The following is a 26,242-nucleotide window of genomic DNA, read 5'->3' on the forward strand; positions in this document are numbered from 1 at the left end:
ACTTCTCAAATACAAAATGAATGGGCTACAGCCCAACTAATTACAAGATAAGGGATACAACCCCAAAATGGATAACAATCCAAAAATTGAACAAAAAGTAGCATCACCAATGTCAGGACATTTCGTTGTAAGTGCAATATGATCAACTCAATATTAGTAATATACCTCTTTTCTTATTTAGTATGTCAACAACACATCATCAAGTTCTCTATTCCCATTGCTTCTCAAACTACTCACAAATTTGATTTCTTATACCTAATCTCAAGAATGAAACTTAAAGCAAGTTGATTTTAACAAGAAACATATAATGTGTAGAACATTGTATAGTTCAAAATTCAAATCATCATGCTAACATCTACCAAAGATATAAGTGATATGATAAGGTCAACTCAACCAAAATCTACTATCAAAATGATCGATCATTGATCTGATAGGATCATTGAATGATCCAACCAAACTATGTTATTGCATAAACAATTCTCTATCAACCTAACACTCAGTTCCTCATAACGTCCTCAAACTTCAACATTATAACCTATGATCATAGGAGTACATGCATCGTAATCTCTGTAACAATCCTCTAACTAAGCAATACAATAATCTTTCGCATTTGCTCACATTGTTCCAAAAACTAATCCAATACACTACCCTATTTACTCATACTTAGTTAAAGTTATTGAGTGAACTTCGATAACTCTAAAATATATCAAGTGGCCAATATAATGCAGTACAATTGCTAGCATCGATAAAATACAAAATGTTTGTAGTAGTGACTATTGCCAACAATTAGCTCAATCATAAAACCACTATAAAATAGATAGATTTTTCATGAGTCCTCTATTGCATATTCTTGGTACTAGTGGCTCTACATGATTCATACAACACACATAATCATATTAGTGACTCTTCACATAATCATATTAGTGACTTTTCATGAGTCCTCTATCGCATATTCTTGGTACTAGTGGCTCTACATGATTCATACAACACACATAATCATATTAGTGACTCTTCACAAGTCCTACACTAAACATTCTTGGTTAAAATAACTTTTTAGAAGGCACATACTATTTTGGTTAAAGTGATCTTCCCTAGATTCTACACCAAACGATGATCATAAATTGTATCCTTCATGATGGCTACATATGTAAGAACTTTACGATTCTCATATAAAATATAAGTTCCATGTCTTAGAAGTCAAAATTTATTTTCTAAAAAATATATTACCTTGACAGGTATTTTTATGGTGTGCATATATCTATTTTCTTGTGTGGTCTACACACTTAAGATGATGTTCACATTAAGATTCAAAACATCATAAAGTCAAATATCTGTGGGGTCCTTTTTCTTAGATATATTAGTTTCACTTTAACATAATGAATTTGTTATAGTTCACAAGTACACTAAAGTTGAGACAAAAGACTAAAGGTGCATATTTTCTATCATTTTAGATCACATTTTGAGCCCTTAGAAATTTAATCTTTCCTAAATTTATATTCCATAACAAAATAAATCTTTCAAACACTAAAAGTTTTCCTTTCTCATTCCCAACCTTACTAAATTATGATATAGTACTCTAATTCCAATCCTTTGAACCAACCTTTTACTATCATACTAGACTATAATACTCTAAATTCCTATCCTTTAAACAAGACAAATTGCACTTTATAAAATATTAGTTTTGAATTCAAAATTCATGTTTTTCCATATCCAAAAGACCCAATTCAAGATAGGCCGGGCTTAAACTTACATAATAAATTTAATTTGAAAATAAACTGTAAAGAGCTCTTAGGTCATATAAAAAAGACTCCCCCACACAAACATCACTTTTATCCAAGATGATTTCCATTTCTAAACCTTCACTAACACCATTACATATCCAATAAGTTTTGGCAGAAATCTCAACTGTCAAAGTAACTTATGGTATTACCATTGAATGAGTACAAGAGTTGGACCTGGGCAAATCTCAAAAATATATGTAAGTAAACTAGATACTATAAATAGATATTTAGAGTTCAACGTTACTACTAAATTACAGTAATTCACTACAAAATATACATTATCAGTAACATATACAGATCGACAGGACACTGTTCTAGACTTCAGGGTTTTAAACCAAAAGTTGCTAGGTTTGCCACCGACAATCCTATGGGATGCCAAAACGATCATTGAACAGCAGCTTATGATCATATAACGTAGATAGAACTGCAACTGCAGTGCGTAATGCAGATTCTATACTTTCAGAGACTCTATCGTTTTGGGTATGCGAAATTTATGAGAATTAGCACAAAAAGCTAAAATCTTTATAGTTCCCAATATGCACATATAGATCTTGGATATGAAACTCCTATGCTCTGTTCATGTAGTCTTTCCCCTGTCTCCATGGCTACAGCTTAGCTCTGCAAACTTTTCCCAACTCTTACATTCATAAACATCAAATGAAAAAACTATATTTCAAAACAGCCATAAGAGAAGTGATAAACGAGACTACGATGACTATAGATTTGAGTGAATCCATGAGAACAAGAGGCCTTACCGTTTACATCTAGCACTAAGAGCTGTAGGAATACCACAAGCTTGGGCAATTGGGGTGTAAGTGGAAGGATCCACCACACCCTCACGCAGACGAGTGCAAAAACACTTATCGTCCGTAAGATTTCTGATAGCCGTGCAGCATTTGTCAGAGGGGTGACTCTTCTGAGACCCAATGCAGTTCATCAGCAGAACAGGGGCGCAAGAGGAATTAGCCACCGATTCTGCCCCATTAACAATCCCAATTTGACAACAATTATACAGAATGCATGTTCCCATTATGACCCACAACCTCAAATTCGCCGTGCTTCCCATATTACCAGAGCCGCGCCCGCGATGCAAAGAGAGATGTTGGAGAAATGGGAGTGGAGGAAATTTAACCTTAAAACTGGTTTCATATCATTTGAAGACTCGATTAAGTGGTGGGTGAGCAATGTAACATTTATGGCTGAGAAATGAGCGGTCAATCAGTCAATTAAGTGATTGATTTGTCGGGGAATTGTAGTCATGCTCGAGTTGAAAAAGCAGACTGCGCCGGCCATTATTTGACAATTGAAAGTGAATGCTGAAGGACTGGGCAATAAAAGGTATAGGTTCTTCCACGGAGCTTCCAGGAGCTTGGAGTTCATGTACACGGTTCTGAACAGAAGTTTATTCAGACTCTTTGGACATTTAAATAGTAAAACCCCATCCCGAGGCTTTGGAAAACTTAGGTAGGAAGCTGCTTTGTCATTATTACATTTTTGTTTTACCCTTTCTTGACTCTGGAAGTGAATGAATGAGAAAGGACAAGAAAACAAAAAGCTAATTCTAGGTATTTATACATTTTTATGGGTAATTGTTTTGGTTGTCTTTATATTTGACTTAATTATTTATAGTCATTCTTCTAGTTTATTGAATAGTAATGATGTACATTTGTAACGTGTCATACATGTAAGTTTTTAAAAGTGGTATTTTCAAAGTGTTGTCTAACATACTATGAGTTACAGTGAGACAAAACTTACCAATACCTTGCACAAATGTCTTACTATGAACTAAACTCGAATAAAACTCACCAATACTTTGCACAAATGTCATAGTAGTTGTGTGCTATGGGTAGTAGTAAAGTTGCACAATTCCTCTAATAATCATTAAAAAATTCTAAATACTAGGGTGCAAGTTAGTGCCTATTAGTTCATGCAAATTTAATTAATTGGCTTTCAAGTAATCGTTTTAGTGAATGATATTTGGAGTATGGATGGTAACCGATGCTCTTCCCCTAGCCTATAGAGCATTCATGTTTGTCTCTTCACAGTGCCATAGTTTTAAGGGGTAATTGAATGAATATATCATAATAAGAGAGGAGTGTAAATTGTCATTTGTACTTCATTTCAAGATTGCAAGAGAATTTATAAAGGTCAAATATTTACGATACATCATATGAAGCAATTAATTACATGGGATTGTGACACAAGTCAAGAAAATATTCTAGTTGAAACATTGTGTAAAACTATTTATTTAACACATAAGAATGTGTTGCTTGGTCTCTCTTTAGCTTTGTTTTTATAGGAGTTTTTGATTGTGAACTCTCCACACCTAAGGATTATTTGCAAAATAATAGAAACCTTCCACAAGAGAATCACAATAATAGTTTGCTTTATTGTGGATGCTTGAATTGATTGATTGGATATGAAATGTACATGGGATGTAATTCTCATATAGATAAGGTTCAGATATGATAGACATGATTATGAAACATCAACCCAATGGTATGACGCAAAGTGATAATAATTAAATCATCTAAGAAACAATTATTTAATTCTACAACATAAGACTTTATGGCCACTAAGTTCTTCTAGAAAGAGTTTACTATGTCGTAAGTAAACTTAAGTATGTGAATATGACCCTCTAGTGCACTAGATTTGCAAAATTACTTATTCACACCTATGTACATCTTATTTATATATATATATTTTTGTCAACAACACAAAATGACTTATTTATATGAACATTAAGGGAAAAAAAAGTGTTACTAAAATTTAAGCATTGTTAAATTTATTACTTTAAATTTGATTATGCCAATCTTACGTAGTTGCTTAAATCTTGTTGCTTTTGGTTATTTTTCATAGTCTATTTTTTTGTCCTTTTCTAATTCTTATTTGTCAGCATATTTTTAAAAGAAGAAGATAAGTTTGAACATAAAATTCACACTTGTACAAGTTGACATTATTTTAAACATGAAGTGAATACATGATTTTTTTTTGGAAAATGCACAACTAATTGTATTAACATATTGATGACTATCAAAACATCTTACATATCACACTATGAGAATACATGATGTTGAAAATAAGTTATTGATGATTATAGAAGAAGCTTTAATCTTGTTAGGCAGGATGTTAGCATCATATACTCTATGTTGTTATTGTTGTCAACTCTTGATGGTGACATTGATGTGAATTTTTAGTTACAGAATGGCTAAGGATGTGATATTGATTAATGAAAAATATTTGAAGTATGATGAATGTAGAATGTTTTAAGGATAACAATAATTTGGCATTGAGTGATAAGATGTTATGATGATAACACTAAGATTTTTTAAGGTATGTCTTGAAGATGGAAGTAAGAATAGCTCAAATATGCGAGAAAGGGTATTTGCAAATCTTATGGAAGAATCCTCTATATTAATCCACATAAGATGATGATAACTTGCGATTCTAGTTATAGTAGCCATACACTACAAATATTGGACTATCATGTTTTTAGGTCCCCAACAAATCAAGATCAAGTTATAATGCATTATTGGTTGAGAGTAAGGTTGCCTGTTAATAAAGGATCAAATAGGCTTGGAGAATGATCCCTATTGAGATTTCAAAGTATGTGTTTAAGGTGGAAAAAATCAAATGGTTCATGCAAATTTTTTATTCAGATATCTTTTGATGGTTTACTTTGCAAGTGAATATTTATCATCACAAGTGTAATATTATTAACTACGTTGGCTCCCAGTTGCCTCAACTTCTTTGTGGTGACTAGATTTGAGTATTATTGGCCTATCTATCTGATAAGTAAATATTCTAGATCTAAATAATGATATTTCTATGTCATTCATGCTTTAGATGATGAGCCATGTAGAGTATTTTTGGGCTGATTGATAACCCATGTTGATGACTTTATATACTTTACCTTTAGAACTAGCCTTGGAGGATGATATGATACATGCACTTTTTTTAATATATAGCTAATAAGCTGAAGCCTAGATTTATTAATATCATTTGTTGAAATTAATTATTATTATGTGTTAAGCTTGAGTAAACTCGAACTCAAGACCTCCCACATGAGAGGATCACAAGTCAATATTGCATTGTAAGCTCATACCTAATGTGATACAAACACTTTGATCATAATAGTTTAGGAATATTTATTTAGATGCATTTCAATCATCTAATATTGTTAATGTATTCAAGATTATAGATTACTAAGAGCGGGTGGGGGGTGAATCAATAATCTACCAACTTCAAACTTTGTCACAACTTATCAAAACTGATTAACCAATAACTATTCTATTATCTATTCATTCATTCCATGTTAAGTTGTGAAATAAACCATAAAACAACTCATAATATATCCATACAAGTAACACAATAACACTGATTCTTATAATGGAAATCTTGTTATAGGGAAAAACTATAGTGATAATTGACACCCGTAAGTATTTTGCATTCTTCTAAAATGCACCTTAGCTTACAATAATATTTGGTTAAGAAAAGACCCTGTTAGGAAACGCTCGTTTAAGGGATTTACCTCTACCCCTATTAGGAGTAACCTTGGGAAAAGATTTTCCAACTCAAACTAATGAGCTACCTAGTTAAAGGAATTAACTTCATATCCTACTAGAGATCTTTCTCACCTTATTAAAAGTGACCTTGTTAGAGGCTTTTTAACTTGTCGACCTATCAAGATTAACCATGTAGATTGATCTTGAAATATCACTTCAATTTTTCTTGTACAAATTATTTTCATTTCACCATTTGTATCTCCTAAAATTCAACTACTAGCTTGATCACACAACCCTTGTTGATCTTCTTCTTCCCTTACCAAATCTAGAAAGAACATAAAAAACTATGTACTTTCAAAAAAAAATGTAACCTGAAAATGTGTCTATATGAGCCTGAATGAAGACTCTGAAATTGTAAAATCAAGGATTTGATAGGTATAATAACCAAGATCCACCAAAAATAGAGTCAGTATGACCAAGTTATGGCCGCTTGAAGTTGGACTACAAAATTGGAAAGTGCTTTGTGTAACACCCCGCTCAGGAACCCAAAAAAAAAAAGCCTAATATGTTACAAAGTTTACTAGACTATCTTTTCTCTTTCTAAAGTTTATACAACATCAAAGTAATAATGTGAAAGCAATATACACAAACACAACATTTACACATGCAATTAAAATATAGTTTTCATTCCTCAAGGGTTCCTTCACGTTGAGTCACGTTTAAGATTTTTTATTAATTGTTTAAGTCTTAAGCACAATGTCCATTATCATAAAAATATAACATGTTAATCTCATAAGAAAAATCATAAATACAACTGATACAATGAAATACATCTAATGGATGACATCCACTACACATGTCGTAGGGTATGTAAGAATAGATACAAGTATATCAAAATACAAGATACATGATAACATAAAATTATATCAACTAAAAAGAAGTCTCCAAGATAGGGATGAGAATGATAAAGTATAACTGCATCATCGAACTTCCAACATCTGTAAATATGAGGGGGACCCAAATGGTAAGAAGTCATTACCTCTTGACCACGTGGTTACCTAGTCAGGCTTCCACTCCCACCGTGCAGGGAAGATAATGAACGATCCACATACAACTAATCAAACCATAAAACATTCCTAGGCAATGAATCCTAATAGCCAAATCTACCTCAAAAGGTAACACAAACTACTCAAGAAGAAAAGATAACCAAAGTTGAAAGAACATTCTTCTAATACCAACACCAGACACCAAATTAACATACATATAGAAAGTATATATCGACTACCAAAATTATGAGATAAATTCCACAAAAGATATGCACCTCAAATCAAAAGACACATGTCAAAAGAACAACCACCATGAATCGCCAATCATCATCAATGAAAGTAAACACCAACAATAAATACATCCAACAATAAGAAGAACACCAATAATTGCACCACTAGAGGCAAATACAAAATCTATGGAGGAGACTTAGGCCACATACTAGGGAGTGTCATCACATGGTCAAACTACTTGAGTTACCCTAGACTAGTCTATCATTAGACCCCAGACCCTCAAGCGTTGAGTTACCCTGGACTAGTCACTCTGGACCCTGGACCCTCAGTGTGACACATGTAGAACTAGAATAACCTCTCATGAAGATGAGGAAAACTAGTCATACCTTTCACTAGGTATCATCCCATTCCCATCCTTAGCCTATACAAGCACTCAAGGTATGATCAAGACACATCTCTAACTTATCTTTTTAATGTATCTCAAGGAAAAAGGGTTAGGCAAGATATTTTAATTACTATGTTATCACTTATTACAAAACTTAAAATAAGTTACCTTGATACTAACCACTTTGGGTCTTAGACCCCTATTGGAAGCCACTCCCAAAGACATGTACCTAGACCGCCTCCCCCAAGCACATAAACCACAATTGTGTCCTAAACCACAACACCCATGTACTGATAGAACTCAGTTCCTTAACAAAGAGCCCAAAAATATATTTTGGTTCTCAAAAACCAAGTCATCACATTTACTCACCAAATAAATCTCATAAACATAAGCCCTCAATTTTGAATCATAAAGTACATCCTAACTTCTAGTCAAATAACCATCATAAAAGAAATGTTAAAATACGCCTTTGGTGCACATCCTAGTTTGGCCAGCTAAATAGTTCACACAAAATCCATCACAAAATAAAACACCACATTAAAATTTCCAAAACCCATCACAAAAAAATACCACAAAACCTCAATTAGAAACACACCAAATAATACAAGGTTTTATCGAATGATTTAGATTACACTATTTTTAGAATTTTTTTTTATTATATAGAGGTTATAAAAGTTTAGATAAATTTAGTTTGTTAATTATCTAATAAATTTAGAATTAAATATTTTATATGTTAAATCAATAATATTAAAAAAAAAGATAAAACATTTTCAAAGTTCATAACTGTTGGTGTAAATAATTATTCACTATTTACACGTACTTAAGTTTACTTAGGCTAATGCATATTTTTTATTATTTACTTATTAGCCACCTAGGAGTATGCGTACTCTTGTGAGTTGTCATGTTGACAACACATAATTCTGCACCTCTTTTATGCACATGGTGTCTACAACCTTGTCATTCTTATCCACTCATCTAGAATGATGGATAAGGCATGTGCTTAGTTGTCATGATGCTTATCTTATCTCTTGGTTCTTTCTAGAGACATTCTAGGTGCTTCTTGAGAGGCCTTTATATACAAGCATTCCTAGTGCGTTTGCACATCATATACTGAACAGAGCAATGTATTAGGACATACTCTGATTAATTGATCATATCTATTTTTTGGTCTACAGTTGTGCTTGTGTTTGAGTTCTTAGTTCCTGGGTGAATTTTTCCCTAAGGCAAATTCTTACATGGTATCAGAGCTATACCAAATTCTTACATGGTATCAAAGCTCTTGCAGATTTTCTCATCACATAGCCATTTAAGACCATTGTTGCTTCAATACCTTAGTCTAAATCTAGAGTACTACAAAAGTTGGGAGCATCTAGAGCTAGATCTGACTTCGCCATTACATCTGAAACGCTGATTCGGTGAAGATCAACTATAAATTTGACTACCTTGGCCCAAAGTTAACCGTGAGGGAAATTTTTTTTTGCAAGCCGACACCCAAAGGCCCGATTTGCAATTTTGGTATGATCATTTCAGATCTGTACATTTAATTTTTAGATCTGCATTTTTTTCAGATCTACATTATTTTTTCTTAAATTTTTTTGGCCATTGGGCCATAGGAGAGATTTTTTGTAGGTGAAGATTGGAGCTTGCTAGTGCAAATTTGATATTTGCATCACATTCAAAAGGTCCAAAAACCCATAGATTAGATTTTTGTTCATCCAAATCGGACATTGATTGGTCCATCATGAAAGAGGAGTATTGTTCCACATTTCAATATGACATTAGTCCCAAGTTGACAAACAACAACTATCACACATGGAGTGATACACTTCTTGATCATCTTAGAAGAGAGCATAAGGATGTATTTCCTTATTTATGTTCCAACGACTTGATCACTGATGAATCAAAGGAATCTATTGGTAGACTAATTTGTATCATTCTTACTAGTCCCTCTTCTTCTAATCATCGTAAGTTGGTTGCCAAGATATGGCAACCACATGATTATTGGATGTATCTTTGGGAGAAGTATGGAGATCCAAACATTCCTCCATTCCCAGAAGATATTTTACCTCCAGTTGTTGTTACATCCTCTTTAGATGAGATTACGCCTCCAGATACTCCTATTGCTCCTACTAATCCTGTTCCAGCCACAGATGCTTCGGATTCAGTGTAGCAGGACCCTTTATGTCTTCCTACTCTACCTTTATGTGACGATTTCCTTTTCGCCTTTGTAGGCCTATTCGTGGAGTCTCACATTGAAGATGTGGGAGATACTATTGATGATATTCATATTCTCTTTGAGGCAAATAATTCATTCATTGCCATAGTGATAGATTCATGTACTTTAGCACAGTAGGGTACACATGGTCTTCTAGCCTCAGGTGATGACTTCTTGCCAGACATTTCAGCTCTATTCTTGGAGTCACACACAATTGATTTGGAAGACTTCTTTGATGATCTACCACTTTTATTTCCTAAGGATGATCCTTCTACAACTCTTGTGAGGGCCTACTTTGACCCTCATGTCCATTCTCTACATGATCAGTCTTTCTAGGATGATGTGATTGTGGATACTTATGTATATCATCTACAGGAGGTCTCTTTGTCATTTGAGAAGACTATTAGTTTTTTGAAATTGGTTCTACATCACTCCTTGTTCGATCTGCACTTATTCTTAATATTTTTGGAGGAAGCCATCATTAGCATCGACATAGGGACACTTGAACAGGTTTCAAAGACACCATTCATCTTAGAGATTCCTTCTCCATACAGGGGATGCATCTCCTTTGTACCCTTGCATTGGTTTCTTCCAAAGGGGAGGAAGATCATTCAAAGGTCATGGATCAACTTATACATTGGAGCATTTCTCACTGATCAACAAACTACTTTTTGGGGCAGGGGGGGGGACTACCTCATCTCTTTCTTCTCCTTTTTAGGGGGACTTTTTCCTCTTAGGGGGTTTTGTCCTTCTCCATTTTTCTCTTGTATATACTTGATGTATGTCATAATGGGGGTGTCTTGATTACTCCATCCATCCATGCATCCCTTTTCATCTCTCTTTTTGGTGGAGGGTTTTTCCCATGAAGTTTTCTCTCTTTCCTTGCTTTACGAGAGATTTGCATGGGTACCTAACATGGCCTAGTAGCTGAGACCCATCATGCATTTCATCCTAGTTTTCATAAGCTTAAGGGCATTCCTCTAATTTGTACTTAAGGGGGGGTGTTGGTGTAAATAATTATTCACTATTTACACTTAAGTTTACTTAGGTTAATGCATATTTTTTATTATTTACTTATTAGCCACCTAGGAGTATGCATACTCTTGTGAGTTGTCATGTTGACAACACATGAGTCTACACCTCTTTTATGCACATGGTGTCTACAACCTTGTCATTCTTATCCGCTAATCTAGAATGATGGATAAGGCATGTGCTTAGTTTTCATGATGCTTATCTTATCTCCTAGTTCTTTCTAGAGACATTCTAGGTGCTTCCTGAGAGGCCTTTCTATATAGGCACTCCTACTGTGTTTGCACATCATATATTGAATAGAGCAATGTATTAGGACATACTCTGATTAGTTGATCATATCTATTTTTTGGTCTACAATTGTGCTTGTGTTTGAGTTCTTAGTTCTTGGATGAATTTTTCCCTTAAGAAAATTCTTACATGGTATCAGAGCTATACCAAATTCTTACAATAACATTAAGTTTTTATACATTTTCTCTATGTAAACTAGCTGATATTTTAAATGTTATAATCTCATATCGAATGGTAAAGATCTACAACCTATATCGATGGAAAGATAATTTAATTTCACATATTCTTTGTTAATACTAGTCCTAAAGAAAAGTTTATTTGAATGGTGTAAAATATGAATCTTTCTAGCAGTACTATTCAGATTTGAAGGTTACCGGTTTAGAAGAAAGAACATAAATTTTGTTTGAACTGTTGGATCTTCATGAAAATCAAGAAAAGTGTTCATACTAGACTTATTTAAAATCAAAAAGAAGACATTTTCCTAAATATATATTTTGTAAAATTTATAAGTAATTGTTCGTGTGTCTCTAATTGAAAAATCAAGCTTAAATATGCCTTGTTTTAGCATGATAGTCAATCTTTGACTATGTCTGTACAAAACAATCATATGTGGTTTTTATATATTTTAAATAAAATCCAGATGGGTGTCTAAAAGTATCTTTATATTTTTGATAAAATATATTAAATAAAAGTTATAGCAAAATTGTTGGTGTAAATATGTATTTACTATTTAAGCTTACTAAAGTTTACTTAGGTTAATGCATTATTTTATTTTGTTAGACACTTAGGAGTTTGTGTACCCTTTTGAGTTGTCATGTTGACAACACAAAAGTATGCAACTCTATTTCAGCACATGGTGTCTACAACACTGGAGTTTGCATCATTCACTGATTTGTTATGTAGACAACACAGTTATTCACACTCCCTTTTTAGCACATGTTGTCTACAACACTAATTTGTGTGTTACACCCTTGTAGGCTTATCCTCTCATCATTGCACTTACTTTCGTGCTTAATGAAGGATAACCCATATCTGGTGAACATGTGCCTAGTTGTATGACTTATCATGTAGTTGATTATGAGGCATTCTAGATGTATCTTAGAGGCCTTTATATACATGCACTCCTAGTGTACTCTTAATGTACATTGAATGAATATATCATCATTCTGATCATACTCTCTCTTTTTGGTCTACAGTTGTGCTTGTGTTTGAGTTCTTAATTCTTGGGTGAATTTTTCCCTTAGGCAAATATTTACAAAAATCACATGTTTCAAACCCTCAAATTGACACACAAGTAACCACAAAGAAATTTATTCATAATCAAGAAAACATGGTGAAGACAATCTTTTCAACATAAATTGCAAAGAGATTAAAAAACCCCTACTTTGAAACACCAAGTTGATCTGTTAAGATGAAGAAGAGAACCCAATTGTAGACTTTACTCCCAAGCTTTGAAAAAAATATTTTACATCAAAATCTAAATGCATAACCTATAACTTGTCTCCTAAAATCTCTGTTCTAAATTCTTTTATTGTTATCTAACAATCTCCCCCCCCAACCAAAAAAAAAGACCGGAATGACATCTTAATAATTAACAAATAAATAATTAAAACTAATAAAACTAAGGTTTCTAAAATAAGCAAACTTACAAAAGAAAGTAACTCTATTAAAATAAAATAATAGTTTCTGTTGTTTTCTTATATTAAAAAAAAAAAAAAAAATCACTTTATTTATTTATTTTAATAAAGAAATACATAATTTTTACATTTTTCCCCTTTCTTTTTTATATTAAATAAATACATATTCTTTAATTATTTACTTTCTTTTGACAAAATAGGTTTATCTTTGTGTAATAAACTAAATAAATACCCTTTCTTTTAAATTAAATAATTTATTCCCCATTCAAAAATCTTATTTAATTTTATTAATTAATGTGCAACTAAATTGCATATAATTAGTTTAGTCATCAATAAGAAATAAAGCCCATTAATTATGTGCAACTCTAATTTTATCACCATTGATTAAATATTCATGATAAATCAATATTTAGTCTTTAATATTTTCATTTATCCATTTTTTTTCCAACTTTCATATTTAGACTTTTAAAATCAAGTCTTTTAAATAAAAAATAATATTTAATTAATTTAATTTTCTAATTAATTAAATATAGTGATATTATAATTCTTTTTTTTATTTAAATAATATTTAATAATCCTAATATTATGTGATTGATCTAAATATCACAATTAAACCTTTTACCAAATTCATAACATAGTCAAATCCACATAAGCAAAACTATTTAAAATCCAATCTCAAACAACACACACAAAGACAAACTGGGGTTTAAAAAAGGGTCGAGAGTCAAATACGAGTCCTCCTTGTAGGACAAGTGGTTAGGCTATGGCTAGGATTGGACTTGATCATTATCTCCTCATTCTTACCATTGAGTTATTTTGATAGGGCACGCTCATCTTGACAATTTAGGGAAGTTGATGTCCGGTTCCTACAACCTACATGAAAGGCGAGAATGTACATATGCATATATAACTAAACTAGACAGGCAATGGTAGGAAGTGGTACATTGTGTAGATCCTGACTAGTAGGTGATTATGACTCCCTCCCTTAACCACACCAGATAGACATAAAAGCACAATACACACGCACAACATACACATGCAAGTATGGGGTAAGTACCATAACGAATCACAAGTCAACTCATCAAATGCTCAAATATAACAATGCATCACTATGAATGTAAAATAATCATCATTAAAGACATATCATCTGACATCGTTATGAAAACAATCATATTTACTAACTAAGAATCATTAAAGAAACATTAACACATAATTAATCATAATCATTATACAACACATGAATCATAAATGATATTTTGAAGTAATGGAATAACATCATACCATATATCTCTGAAACTAACACATGAATGAAATATGCCTAAAAGAGTTCAACATATATAATATAAAGAAAACTACGTGTGGACATTACACTTTGAATTGTCAACACCTGATGATATTAGAAGATAACTATTCTTAAATTTGATGGTTAGCAAACCGTCAAAGCAAACGAATAATGCACAATTTAGATGGTTAAACAACCATCAATCTTAACTTATCAATTTTAACATAGTGAACGTGGTGGGAAATGCAATTTTTTTTAATAAAAATTACTAAATTGTCTTGAGCTAGATTTTCAAATTGATGATGTGTCTTGGATGTTGATTAGTGGGGTTTGTATCCATAGATGTAGCAACATGTCAAAAACCTACATTTTGAGGAAAAAATATTGAGCAAATTTTAAAGAAGTGCTGATAATTGGACTAAGTGAAATGAGCAATCAGGTTCCATAGATGTGTCCATAGGAGGCTACATTAGAGAGATCCAAGATCGTTGAGCTAAGAAAAAATGTCTTGCTTGGGTGATCATGTGAGACCACTGATGTGAGTCCTGTGTGATCACATATCAACTTATACAAAGAGGCCCATGTTTTAATGTTAAAGAAACAGGATTTCAATGAATGTTGGGATTTAGACTGCTTCAATTGATGTCGTAGGAATATGGGAGTGACTCAAAGGGTGAGTCATAATGACCTTGATCAATGTTTGGTAGTGTGTTTCTTTATGTCAATTAGAGCTCTTAGGGGACTCTATAGTGATGGGAGATTGAGAGATGACTACTCAAGTTGGATCATGCTCACAGAGATGGCTGCTTGATAGCAGATCCAAATAAAGATTGGTCAAATCATGCTCAGGCTATGCCTCTAATGTTGGATTTGACATGACCCTTCTTAGATCAAATCAATGATTTCTTGTTAGTGGGGAGCTATGTCATCTCCAGATCTGATCATCAAATTTCTCAAATGTGCAAATATACTAAACCTGTTGTATACTCTAGTATATTTTTTATTAATAGAAAAGGACTATTTATCAATTTTTTTTAAAATTTAGAAATGTAGAATATATTAAAAATCATTAAATCTAATCTAATCTAATTGAGCATATCTAATGAAAAATTGCAAATAAGATAAAATAAAAATGAGACTTTTACCTCAACTTACCAAATGCAACACATTGTTTCAAAGACAACTAGCATTTGACCCTATTGCCTCTATCCCAAGACTTCAGACAATGTAGACTAGAAGGGATGCCCCCTCAAAAGATTGATCAATTTTTTTTTGAACATTATATTGAGCAATCTTTCAATAAGGAATTATAGAGGAAAAGTGACAAGATCAAAAACTGATATAGGTACATGTAGCAAAAGAACACTCACAAGCACTTGGGGCACCATGAGTATAAATAGGAGAAGATAGGATTGACGAGTCATCATTTGTACACTTTCCATTTGGAGATTGAGGGAGAGCCTATAAAGAAAAGATGCCATTCCCCATTGGTGATCATTGTTTTGAGCAAGTTTGGATGCACTAGAGGCCAACTAACTATGGTGAGTCGACATGTCATCGATCTCTCTTAGTAATTTTATAGATTTAACATGAATTTTGCAAATATTTGGTTGGTGTTTGTTGATTTTTTGTTTTGATTTAAATAGGTTAGAAAAATTGAATGATTTTTCTACCTACATGAATTGATGTGCAGTTGCGGTGCATAGATGTAGAAATATAGTATGACTAGCTCCTCAACCACAAGTGTAGAGAAAGGTTCCCATTCAGGTGCCTAGAGTAGGAGGATATGAAGAGGAAACATAAAGGCTTTTATAGGAGGATCCCACAAGATATGGAGGTTGGTCAAGGAGATCCTTACATCCAACAACATGGTCAAGAGGATGATTACTTAAAGAAAACAATGACATAGTTTATTGAGATAGAGAGAAAGGTTGCTAGGGTTCCACAATTAGAGTAGAGGATTGAGAGATTGAAGACTCAACTTCTAAGGCCATTAGAAAGTGTGATACAACCCTAAAATTGGGTCTAGAAGGCTAAAAACATCCCCCCTAAAATTAGGCCTGTCAAACAACAAGGCTAGAGGGTTCACCGATTTTCCATGTTCGAGATAATCAACAACCATAGAACTAACTAGAGGGACAAGGAAATTTTTTGGGTGGATAAACCTACTAGTTTCCAAAGAGAAACCTCCCAATCATTTATCCTCCAAAAACCTAATGTTAATGTAATTGAAAAGTTTCTAAAACACTCTAAAGTGTTAGAGACTTTTTCATTTAAGAATGCTAGACCAAACCTTGGAGCCTTGGGGAAATGTTTGAGTAGCAAAGAGTTTGTTGAATCTCTCTCTATTAAGGTACATAGTCCCCATAATTGTGCACCAATCAACACAACAAGGATAAGTTTCCAAGTGAATTTTTCCATCAAGGCTTTGTTCATGTTGCTAATCCTTTGAATTTTCAGTTTACTAAGGTTTTTAGGGAGCTAGACCTTGTCCCAACTAATCAGTAAAAGTATTTTCTTTCCTTCACTTCCTAACCATAAATAAATGCATTGAATCTTCTCCAATTCATTTATCATCAACCCCATAATCTTAAATAGAGATAGAAAGAAAACATGAATACCCCATAGGGTGGAGGTGAGTAACTATAATTTATTAGCACTACTAAGAAGTTTCCCTTTCCACCCATTAAGTTTCTTCTAAGAGCTTTCTAGGATAGAATTTCAAAACTTGGTTATAAGATCCTTAATCATCAAAGGGAGGTCTGAGTAAGTAGAGGGGAGGTTGGAAGATTGATAGCCAAAAATTATCATAATTTTTTGTTAGAGGTCACAAGTAGTGTTGAAGAATAAAATTCTTCCTTTCTCATAGCTGATGCATTGTCCCAAGATGAAAGCATAATTGAAAAGGGGGGATATTTTAACTCCCTTCCCTCAATCACCAAAGAGACACCAAAGAAAAAAGTATCATCAAAAAATTATTGCAAGACTGAGGGGGGGGGGGAGGGTAGAATAAAGATTAATTCTAGAGATTCTACCCACACTAGCTAGATTCATCATATTTATTCCTAAGACTTCTGCTACCATGAGGAAAAGGTAGGGGGAGAGGGAATGTCCTTATCTTAGGCCTTTTTCAAGGGATATTTTAACCATGAGTCCCCATTTAATAGAACTAAGAACCTCACCACTTCCATACATTCCCTTATTAGGCCAATAACACCATGACCCAACATAAGTAAGACCTTGTAAAGGAAAGCCCAATTGATCTTATCCAAGCCTTCTTCAATTTTTAAATCCATAGACACTCCTGTAATCTTATCCATAAAGCAAATGATCTCATGAGTATTGATATAAACATCAATAATCTATCTGATTGGGACAAAATCTTTCTAATATGTGCTGATAATCTTATTCATAAGTGGTTCAAGGATTTTATTGAAGGTATTGCATAGGTTTATGGGTCTAAAGTCACTTAGAGACTTTGATTCATTTTATTTAAGAAAAAGAACAATGTAAGTATCATTAAATTGTCTCAAGTACTCATAAACTCACTAGAAGCTGTGGTTGCATCATAACTAACAATGTCTTGAAGTTCCTAGAAGAAGGTCAAGGGAATTATGTTCTAGCCCAAAGACTTTTGAACATTAATTGCAAAAAATATCATCTTAACCTCCTCATTAATGACTCAAGAAAGGAGGAGGTCATTGTCCTAGTTAGTGATAGCTTGTAGAAGGTGGGTGAGGAGATGATCCTAAAGGTCTAGTCACATTGATTATCCTTGGTAAACTGCTAAAAGTAGTCCAAGGCTAGAGGGCCAAGTTTGACAGGGTTCATGACATCCACACCATTTGTATTCAATAAGGAGTTTATTGTGTTCCTCTTTTTGTGTTTGTTGGTAAACCTATTAAAGTAGGTCAAGTTATGTTCCCCTTCCTTGAGCCAATAAACATGAGGCCTTTTTTCCAAAAGACCTCCTCATTAGCCATATTTCTCTTCCATTTATTCTTGTAGTGCTCTACTGGCAAGTGCAGAGAAGGGAATAAGTCACCAACCACCATTTGTTATTGAAGCTCATCAAGTTTCATGCTTATAAATTATAATCTTGAATATATCCCCAAAATATTTGTTACCCATACCTTTAACCTCTCCCTTGATAATTTCAAGTTTTTTAGCAACCTTGAACATAGAAGAGGCTTTAATTGTGGTAGACCACCATTCTTTCACCATGTCTTGGAGGCTTAGTTGGTACGACCACATGATTTTTGTATACTAAAAAGAGGGCAAGCTTATATAAACCATTACACTTGAGAATACCCATGACAAAGAGAATCTCAAGAGATTACCTGTAGCTTCCTATCTATGACATGAAAGAGATATGAAATGGTGGCTCTCAAATGAACCTAGCTATGTAACCCTTGCAAGGTATACCATAGAATGAAAAATTTAAAAAGTAGAGGAAAGAATGACAATATCCAAGAATCAATGGTGGATGTAATGAAAATGCAAGCTATTCTAGATTAAATAAAAGAGCTAACTAAGAGAGTTACAAGATCCTCCTAGTTAAGCTATGTGAGCTAAGCTAGAGCATAAAGGAAACTAAGCTAAAGAGTATACCATAATGCAAGTAGAATGAAGACTAGCTAAGAATGCAAGGATGAAAGAATTATCCAAGTGCTCCAAATGCTAAAAGAAAATATGTATAATAATGTTAGCATAAACTATAATTCTATGAGAGAGCGAGGAGAGAGCCTCCTTTTAAAGAGAAATGGATGGTAGTGATTAAGAGGCAAAATCAAGGGTGGAGAATGACCCTTGAATGATCCATGTGCACAAGAATCTTAACTAAGTAAGATTAGATATGGTGTTTAAGATGCAAAAGATGTGTGGAGGAAAATTAAAGTTATTTTGAACATAAAGATTCCTCTCACATAGAAAAGTATGCCCCTAACGTGAGACAAAAATATATTTTCTTTTATTTTTAAAATGAGAATAAATATTTTCATGTACACACTTAGAATAAGGAGAATTTTGGATATTTTATTTAATTAAAAGGGAGAAAGTTATTTCAATTAAATAAGAGACTTAGGATATGGTGGTCAAACCATAGGTTATAATCACATAAATAGCAAAGAAATGATTTGATCAAGAATAAGCAATAGATAAATTATGCAAAATTTCTAGAAAGGGGGCTCATACTCTAGATGACCATTTTTATTGATTACATTTTTCCCTCTTTGACTAATGTGTGATTTATCTAGGAAAAGATTAAGTCAAAGAATGACTATGTCAAGCTGACAGACAAATATGACTCCAAAGAATGAAGTACATAGAGATAGCTAATCCTAAATGTATAGTTGATAAGTAGTGAGACTAAACATTAGGAGAGCGATAGACCTAGAGATAATGGAAATGTCAAGAATATGCCCTAGAAAGATAGACAATCAAGAGAAAATGGAAAGGTAAAGAAAATACTCCTGAGAAATAGATATAGGCAAATCAATTTACACCAATGAAAAAGTAATTATAGAGTATTCTTGCTCCCTTAGGATCAAAATTGAAATGAGATAGAGGAGATGAAAAAATGAGTTTGATTTGATTAAATCAAGGTAAATAAAAGTCCAAGATGACAAAGAAATGATTAAGACCAAAGACTGGCCACCAAGCAATGAAGAAATGCCCTAGTGTGACTAAGTTTAACCAAGAAAGATAAAGCATCATAATTAGGTCAAAATTATGAGAAAGGTGAAATGAAATGAAAGAGATGAGTGGAAGAGAGTAGAAATAATGAAGAAATGGAGATTTCCTTAGAAGGATTTGAAGATTAAGCCTCAAAAGGTCATCCAACCATGTAGAAGAAGGAAGGATTTTAACATGTGATTTTGACCAGCAAATGAACCCAAAATTTCATTTAAATCCTGAAATTGGATCCCATGCGTCAAAGTTAGGTAAGGGTGCAATTTTCATGCAAATCTAAGGAGTTCAAAAATTAGGTCAAAAAGAGGTCAAAAGGGTGTATGAGGGCCTCAAAAGGATAGAAATATGTGTTGATATGATTAACTCCTTTTGATGGTATGAAAAGATAAGATAGTGAGATGAAAAGATCAAAGGAAGATGAAGATACAATTGAGGGGAATCAAGATAATGAATGCAGTTGGCTAACATGTGCATAAAAGATAAAGAAGACTCTCTCGACAATCAAAATGCAAAACTAAGCTAGAATGAACCTAGAATGCAAGCTAGTATGAAAAGTGAAATTGCAATGGTTATATAAGTAGGTCCTAGTTTTTATGATTGAGCCTTATTAGGGACATTGCAAGAACATACAATCACCACTAGTGTAAACTATGAGGATATGAATATGATATATATTAAATAAAAGTGTGAGAACCCAACATATGCATCAAAGACATAGAGGTCAAGATGAAACTACAATTAGATTACCAAGGTTTAGTTAGCAATATTATACTTGCATCAAGAAAGAAAATTTCAAGATGGCCATAAGCACAATCTTGCAGAAGGAAGACAAGGACATAATGTTGTAGATCCTAAGTGTCAAGTGGGTCAATCAAGAAGCTCAAGACACTTAAGATCTAACAAAGTAGAACCACAATAGAAATCAAAGGAAAATATGCCCCATGTCCATAGTCCTCTAGTTCATGAAATCCTCAAGAGACTATTAGGGAAAGAACACTCAACAAATAAATCATCATAGATAATGCACAAAGAAAAAATAAATCAACAAGTCTCAGCCAGTTTTTAGTTTAAGCCCATGTGTGAAAGTCACATGACTATCTTCCAAGACATAAGTTTTCTAGTGAGAAATATCACACCATCCTAGACTCTAGCTAAAGTATATGAAAAGTGTTGAGAAACAATTAATGTCAAGAGAAAAGTATTGAAAAATACTGTTTAGAGAGTTTCCAAAGAAACACCAATGCAACCAAGAGACCTAGTAAGCTATATAGTTCATGCCCCCCCTAGAAATAGACACAAATAAACCCCAAGGTAGGAAAGGAAAAGTAGTAGGAGATGAGTAGTTTAGAGCTCAAAGCATGATGTTGATAGACATAAGTGTGAGGGTCTCAAGTAGTGTTATTTCCAGGTTTTCACCACTTGGAAATTTTTTTTCCAGGCTTTTTATGACTTTTTATTTTGCATTTTTGAGATATTTGATTATTTTTGGTGATACAATAAAGTTCCTATTGCTAGGCTTTTACTAAAATGATCATTTTTTCTTAGGAGATTTTTTTCTTTTAGGATCATTCTAGCATCAATTTTTTAAAGGATTTTTTAGGATCATAAATTACGTATAAGTTCTAAGAAGCAAGAGAACTAAGCATAGAATTTATTTAGGTGCAGTATGTAGATGGGTTTGTGGAGTTATTCTCCCTTAGGAGTAGAGAGATTATAAGCACAAGAACCTAAAGAAATAGTAACAATGTAGGGATCCAACTAGTTAGGTTCAAACTTGCCCTTCTATTCTCTATTTTGTTGATTCTCTAGATTCTATCTAAGGACAAGGTGACCAAATTGAAACTCCCTAGGATGAACTTTCTTGTTATAACTAGTAGACATATATTTATGATATGGTATCATGTGGTCAAAATAAGCCTTGAAACATTCATCTAGGAGTTCAAGCTCTTGTATCGTTGTATCTCTATAATCATCATAAGTAGTTAGCCCTTTCAAGAAGACTCACAAGGAAAGAATCTCAACCTCTAGTGGTAGAACAACCTCAAAATGATAGACTAAATATAAATGTGTAGCCCTAGTAGGTGTGCCTATGCTAGTCCTATAAACGCATAGTGTTGGATTAATCCATAGATGCCAATCTCTTCCAAACTTATTTACAGTTCTATACAAGATTTTGAGTAGTGTATTATTAGAAGCTCTAACCTGACCATTCCCTTGGGAGTAGTAAATAGAGGACCATTTTTTTTAATCATAGATTTCTCACAAAGTTTTCTAAGGTCCTTATTCTTGAATTGTCCTCCATTATTCATGACTATAGAGGAGGGAATGCCATAGCAATGTGATTTACAATGAAGAGAGAAACATTATTTCCTTTAGTAGTGGAGAAAGGGACAAATTCAACCTATTTACTAAAGTACTTAGTAGCTATAATGATAAACTTGTTACCACTGGAATAGCTAGGGTGTATCTTGCCAACCAAATCAAAAGCCAATGTGTGATACCAGGAATCAACTCACATCTAAGAGAATGAATTAGGTTACCATGGAGTTGACACTTCTTGCAAGACTTAGCATACCACACAACATAACCTTGCATATTAGGCCAATAGTAATAAGCCCTAAGTAGTTTCCAAGCAAGCATAAGCACATTAGAGTGAGACCCACAAATTCCATCATGGATTTTAGCTAATTCCTGCTCAAACTCATCCTTCTCTAAGCACCTAAGTAATGTTCTTTCTAAACCCTTCCTATACTAGTCACCCTAGATAGGGGTACAATGCGGGGCATTGCAAATGAGTTGGTATTTTTATTTATTGTGGGTTATATTGTTGGGAATGATTTTTCCACAAAGGTAAGAATAGTAGTGGCATAGCGAAAGGTTTCATGACAAAAAATAGTACAAATGACTATGTTATAAGGGGAATCATAGGAAGGGTAACATAGCTCTTCCACTAGGAATTGAAACTAACAATTGTGTTCTTGAAAGTGTAGAATGGATGCCAAGGAAGCCATAGCATCAACAACCTTATTTTCATCTCGAAGAATTTGTTGTAAAGTAACAAAAGTGAAGTAGTTCATCAAAGCATCGATCAACTTGTCATCCTTAGTTTGATATCATTTTTGATTTGGTTGATAAAAAGTTAGGAGACTCCATAGATGTTTAGCTTAATGATTCTCCATTCAATAGCCAATTTGATCCCATTTGTAAAAGCCTCATATTCTGCTATGTTATTTGTACAAGGGAACTATAGCTTGTAGGACTTAGGAATAATGGAGCCATGAGATGTAATAGAAAAAATACCATAACCAACACCATTCTAAGTATGGGATCCATCAAAGAACATCTTCCAAGTTCTTTTAGTGGAATACATGATGGAAAAATTTGGAAAGTCTATTTCCATAGGAACATTATCTTGAAGTAGGAAATGAACATGTTGGTCTACAATAGCTTGTCATTTTATTAATTTGTGTTCAATATCTTGAATGAAAAATTCAAAAAGAATCATCATCCATTCAAAAAGTTGACTAGTGAGTGTAGCTTTACTTAGGAGGTACTGGAGAGGGTCAATTTTTGCAACCAAGTGTGTAGTATGAGCTAGCATATAGTGTCAAAGTTTTTGGGATGCACACTACAAGGAGATAAGATTTCTCAATGTTGTTGTAATTGAGCTCATAAGCAACTAGAGTTATACTGATATAACAAATATCTTGATCCTTTCCATTTTCATCATCCTGTGCTAGTAATTCACCTAGGGAATTAGTGTTGGAAATAACAATGGGAAAGTAAGTTTTGAGGGGGGGGGGGGGAATCAACACTTAAATTTTTTGCCTCTAAAACATATCACCAACATCCATCTCATAACTTAACATGTAAACTGAAATAACATAGCATGGATAACATGCATAGTATAAAGTAAATAACACATGACATAGTAAATTGGTTATCCAGAAACCCTCTAATGAGAAGGTAAAATTGGGGTGGGGATGACACCCCCAAATCTTTACTATTGTAGTTGTAAAGTGTGGTCTATTATGGCTACAATGTGTTTGATCATAATAAATGATCTACCCTATGAAAGGTCTACCATGTTGAAGGCTTACAAATACTGTTAGGTCTCACCTTGTTAGAGGATTTAAACTTACAATAAAGCAAGCACTCGGTTAAGAGATTTACAAAATCTTGTTAGGACTACTCGAATATGAGATTTTCTCTATGTCACCTATTATACTAATTCAACATGATGATCCTTGAATTAACACCTTACTACATGATGTCAAATCTTCTCTTTACTAGTTAAACCTTGATCCTCTTGATTAGATATGTCTTCTCTATCCTTTCACTTGTATACTCTATTCTTCTCAAACCAATTCTTCAATGCATAGCTCTATCATAGCCATCTCAGCCACCATGAATGATATCTCTACATTAAACATTCATCTCTTTGCACACACGCTAAATCTTTAGAGTTTGACTTCATAAATAAGAATTGGTGAGGATGAATAAGATAAGAATCAATGACTGTGGTTGATCCAAATTACCATGTTAAGGTTCCCTTTTTTTGATTGGTTGCATGTACTACATAGGGATTTATAATATACCTCCATACTTATCTTTCATAATTGTAAAATATGATTATGTTGGTCCAAAAATAGTTTACTTAGAATTTTATGCCATTACAAAAAACTATTTCAAAAAAATGTTCACTCAACATCTAAAGACTTTGATGCTCAACCTTCATTGTGCTCCCAATGCTATAACTTAACTTCTGAATAGCTCAACACTCTTTGTTTAGTCAACACTTGAATCATTCAACATGTATAGTATACTTGGAAATTGAGTGACTCAACACTAATTACCCATATTACTTAGCATGCCTTGATCACTCGGCTCAGACTGATTGCTTGACTCACTCTAATCATTTGATATACACTATGTGCTTGACTTGCATTGTAATTTTGCTAGATTATGACTAAGTATTTTGTCATTGCTTTTTCAAAACCAATATGAGATTAACAATTAGTTGTAGATGAGATATGCAAAATTAAAGGTTTCCCTAAAATACGAGGCATATGAATTAGAGGCTTGGCAAAATATTCCTTGATTTGATGAAGGCTCTTGTCACATTGTTTATTCCATACACATGTAGACCCCTTATGAAAGTTTTTATTGAAGGGTTGTGATGGGTCAGGCCATGGTAATGGTTCCACTTTTCATCATGAACCAATTGGATGAAAAGTGGGAACTCCAAATTTTGGATACTCCAAACGAAGTAGAGGCTTCGCATGAAGCTATCACATGGATTGCAAATATCCATGTGGTTGGGGTTTTAGGCAAAGCTTGATGGGGCCATTAGCCCCATAGGGCTTTATGAAAATTTTATAAGGCTTCATTTGAAGCCCATATAACTATATTTTTGTTGCCAAAAATGGCTTTTTAATGACCTCTTTACCATTTTAAATTTCATTTTTACGGCTACGATTTTGTGGAAGGTCTTAGAGTGAACTTTGTGATGTCTTTAGCTGCATCATCATTCTAGCCTACCATTTTTGACCCTTTTTAAGCATTCAGCCTACCAGGTACATTTATTTTTTCCATTTTAATGAATATTTAATTATTTCTAATGAATGTTTAGTATTTTTAATGAATGTTTAGTAGTTTTTAATGAATATTTAATTCTTTTTTATGAATGTTTAGTATTTTTTTTTGATTGGTAATGTTTAGTATTTATTATTATTATGAAAGTTCAATTATTTTTTATGAATATTTAGTTTTTTTATTGGTATTTAGTTATTTTTAGTATAAATTAATTATTTTTATGTTTATATGTTTTATTTTAGTTTACAAGTTAGAAAATATTGAAAAAAAAAGTTAAAATTGTAATTGGAAGAAATAAAATGTTTAAAAATATAAAATGTTGGGTAGATAGACAACAAAAACTAAAAATAGGACTAGGTAAATGTAGAAAACAAAAAACCATTTAAAACTATGTCTCTATCTCTCCTCTCAATTTCTCTCTCCTCTCACTTTTGCTCTCCTCTCACTTTCTCTCTTCTCACTTTCTCTCTCCTTACTCTCTCCCTCTTCTCAGTTTCTCTCTCATTACTTTCTCTCTTCTCACTCTCTTCTCTTTTTCTCTCCTCTAACTTTCT

The 26,242-nt window shown here is 33.1% G+C and overlaps 1 protein-coding gene across 3 annotated transcripts; it reads right to left on the reverse strand.

Moving 5' to 3' along the window:
- Positions 1-1,827: 1,827 nt before the first annotated feature.
- On the reverse strand, positions 1,828-3,205 carry LOC149535538 (uncharacterized). Of its 3 annotated transcripts, none has more exons than XM_089804339.1 (2): positions 2,537-3,205; positions 1,828-2,399 (listed from the first exon to the last, which is right to left on the reverse strand). In XM_089804339.1, the coding sequence occupies exons 1-2, from the start codon at positions 2,845-2,847 to the stop codon at positions 2,387-2,389; spliced, it is 324 nt and encodes a 107-aa protein (XP_089660465.1). In that variant the 5' UTR covers positions 2,848-3,205; the 3' UTR covers positions 1,828-2,386. The 3 variants fall into 3 exon arrangements, with proteins under 3 accessions (XP_089660465.1, XP_089660466.1, XP_089660464.1); XM_089804340.1 differs by having other exon boundaries at positions 1,828-2,406; positions 2,537-3,137; XM_089804338.1 differs by having other exon boundaries at positions 1,828-2,418; positions 2,537-3,133.
- Between the last annotated feature and the right edge of the window lie 23,037 nt (positions 3,206-26,242).

The sequence above is a fragment of the Cupressus sempervirens genome, chromosome 10 (genome assembly GCF_028749045.1).
Source record: "Cupressus sempervirens isolate cs-2001-9-10 chromosome 10, ASM2874904v1, whole genome shotgun sequence".
In the NCBI taxonomy this organism is placed as follows: Eukaryota; Viridiplantae; Streptophyta; class Pinopsida; order Cupressales; family Cupressaceae; genus Cupressus; species Cupressus sempervirens.

Coding starts and splice junctions, on each gene's coding strand:
- LOC149535538 (XM_089804338.1), bottom strand. CDS start 2,847: ATGGGAAGCACGGCGAATTTGAGGTTGTGGGTCATAATGGGAACATGC. Junction 2,419..2,536: donor CTTAGTGCTAGATGTAAACG/GTAAGGCCTCTT, acceptor TATGAATGTAAG/AGTTGGGAAAAGTTTGCAGA.